Source organism: Aplysia californica, unplaced genomic scaffold (genome assembly GCF_000002075.1).
Source record: "Aplysia californica isolate F4 #8 unplaced genomic scaffold, AplCal3.0 scaffold00827, whole genome shotgun sequence".
NCBI lineage: Eukaryota > Metazoa > Mollusca > Gastropoda > Aplysiida > Aplysiidae > Aplysia > Aplysia californica.
In genome coordinates, this window is record NW_004798097.1 from 220,859 (window position 1) to 223,269 (window position 2,411).

Consider the following 2,411-nt stretch of genomic DNA (forward strand, 5'->3'; position numbering starts at 1 on the left):
ATATAAAATGATATACTCACCTATAATATGCGCTATATAAATGGGTTTTCGACGGGTATTCTTCTTACGCTTACAGACAGGAAAACTAACGAAAGGACATTGATTTGTTTACCCGCACATATAATACAAAGCGATGCAGACAGCAGTTTCCAGAATCAACGCAACTGTGAGCTCCATAGTGATCGAATGGCTGCCTTCTATTTTAATATCACCTTCGGTAGCGATGTAAATATCTGTGGACAAAAAAATAAGAGTTTTACGGCACTTGCAACATAATAATGTTGTATAACTGCCGAAGATTAGAGGTATTACAAGGGAGTAACAAATACACACATTGTCACACCTTTTCTACAGTGTTGGGGTCACTACAGTCGGACCATGTCCATCTCTGCTCTCCCCCCCCCTCCTCTTCAGGATCCATCCCAGAGTCTGTCTGCTTATAGTCCCTATCATAATGTGGTTGGAGATCCGTCGGACTCATCCGCACAGATGGCTGTGTTTCCCCTCTCTTCTCCTCTTTGGACCCCCCTCTCCTTCAATCTACCTAGGGTGTGGGAACCGCTATCTGCCCTGTTCTTCCTCAAATTTTCCCTTAGGATGGTTGGTGGGTCCAGTATCAAATTCCCTCCCACTTTTGCTTCTCCAGCCAGCTTGTCTGCTCTCTCGTTGCCAGTTTCCCCTTCGTGGCCCGGGCAGAAGATCCAGGCCACTCTTTCCAGGCTGTTCTCCATGATCGTAGCCTTCCAGTCCACATACAGCATCCCTTTCTGTATCTTCTGTAGTGTGCTCATTGAGTCAGTGATGAGTAACAAACACAAAAAGAAAGAGGAGCGACAAGGACGGTAGATATTTGATAGGAAAGAAGGAGCAAACCGCATGAGAGCACCCTCCAACCTCCCACGACTATGGCTGTTATGAGAAGAAGAATTAAATGAGGCGGCAAAAGGGAAAGAAGAAAACGCAAAAACGAAACAGCAACAACAATAACAACAACAACAAAATCAGAAGGATTTGATACATATGACTGGCTGTCTCCAACTGGGTCAGTCAGGAGCCAGGCTTTCCCATGTGGAGTGATTAATATTGAAGTCTTTCAGAGGCATTTTCAGGGTGTCTTGGGTAGTCCTTTTTTGTGCGCCAACTTTACGCTTCCCTGAAGACAATTCAGAACATAATTCTTCCTTTGGGATTCTTCTCATCGTCAAACAAAGGTTTAAATCCCCGAACAGTTTTCTGGTGAATTTTCTCGTAACTGGAACCGACGTCTAGTTCATAGGTTTATTTTCTGAAAAAGAAAAGTCCTGTTTTTTTTCCGAGATCTATGTACCCCTCGGGGAGGTGCTACTGACTGAAGTGTCTGTAGGCCATTCTCAAAGGGGGACATTAACATTTTTTTTATGAACAGTAGAATTGTAAATGGGCTGATTCATCAATGTCATGCTCGTAACTGTGCCTGAATTGCTAAGGGGAACTGTTTCTTTTCTTTCCGAATCTTTACTGCAATCATTTTTCTCTACTTCTTTTGTATGTTTGTCACACTCTTGTCACCTGCTATTTCCTGGGTGCCTTGTTAGTCGAAGCAGACTTTGTGCTGTTGAAGCTAGAGAGGTGAGCAGAGTAAGCCTGATTCCCCGTGTTGACATCTTCCTTCTTCCTCTTTCTTTTGGTAAGTGTTTTACGGCGCTCACAATTGCTTAAGGTTATATAAGCGCGCCGGACACATTAAACATTTTCAGTTGGTAGGAAATTTTGAATTTTGCCCGGTCGGCGGCCGAAGCCTACTCTTATCGATTTTAGACCACCAAGGGATCTTTAACGTGCGCAACTTGCACACGAGACCTCCAAGATTTTTAGCCCTTGTCCAAGAAGGCTAGGTGAAGTTCTGTCCTACCAGAAGATAAGTAAAGACAACAGTAAGGAGCTAAGGAATGGCAGTAGAAAGCCTTTAGAAAGAGTCAGGAGTCCAGAGGAGGGGGGCTAAGGAGGTGACGAGGTGGGGCTAGAAAGTGGAGACGAAAGCAGACAACAGAACATTGCTAAATGCTAGAGAGGTGAAAGGAAACAATTTTAGAGAAGATCATTTTTCGGTCGCTACCTGGATTCGAATCCGGGACCTTTGAATGAGAGGCAAACACCTTAACCTCTAGGCCACGAGAGCGCTTGTATTGACTTCTCTGTTGACACCCACCCCTTGGTGCTCATATGAACTTACGCCGTTGCGAGTGCCCGTAAAAGCTCTACTAAAACTAAAGAAAGAGACCTATGTCAGACCACTCTTATTTTCATAGGCATTTTATCTGTTCTTGAAATCATGGTGCAAAGTAGCCATTTCTGTCGTTGGTTTATTTCCAGGGTTGGTGATTTTTTTTATTCTTTAAATAAAAATTTAAAAAATCGATTTTTAAAATTTA

General features: G+C 43.3%; 1 protein-coding gene across 1 annotated transcript in view; it reads right to left on the reverse strand.

The window, feature by feature from the left end:
* The window catches only part of LOC101861241 (multiple epidermal growth factor-like domains protein 10), a gene marked incomplete in the record, with an annotated part of 16,285 nt that overhangs the window by 3,777 nt on the left and 10,097 nt on the right, over positions 1–2,411 (reverse strand). Inside the window, 1 exon segment of the mRNA XM_005109903.3 lies at positions 113–233. Within this exon segment, the coding sequence (XP_005109960.2) occupies positions 113–233 (121 nt within the window).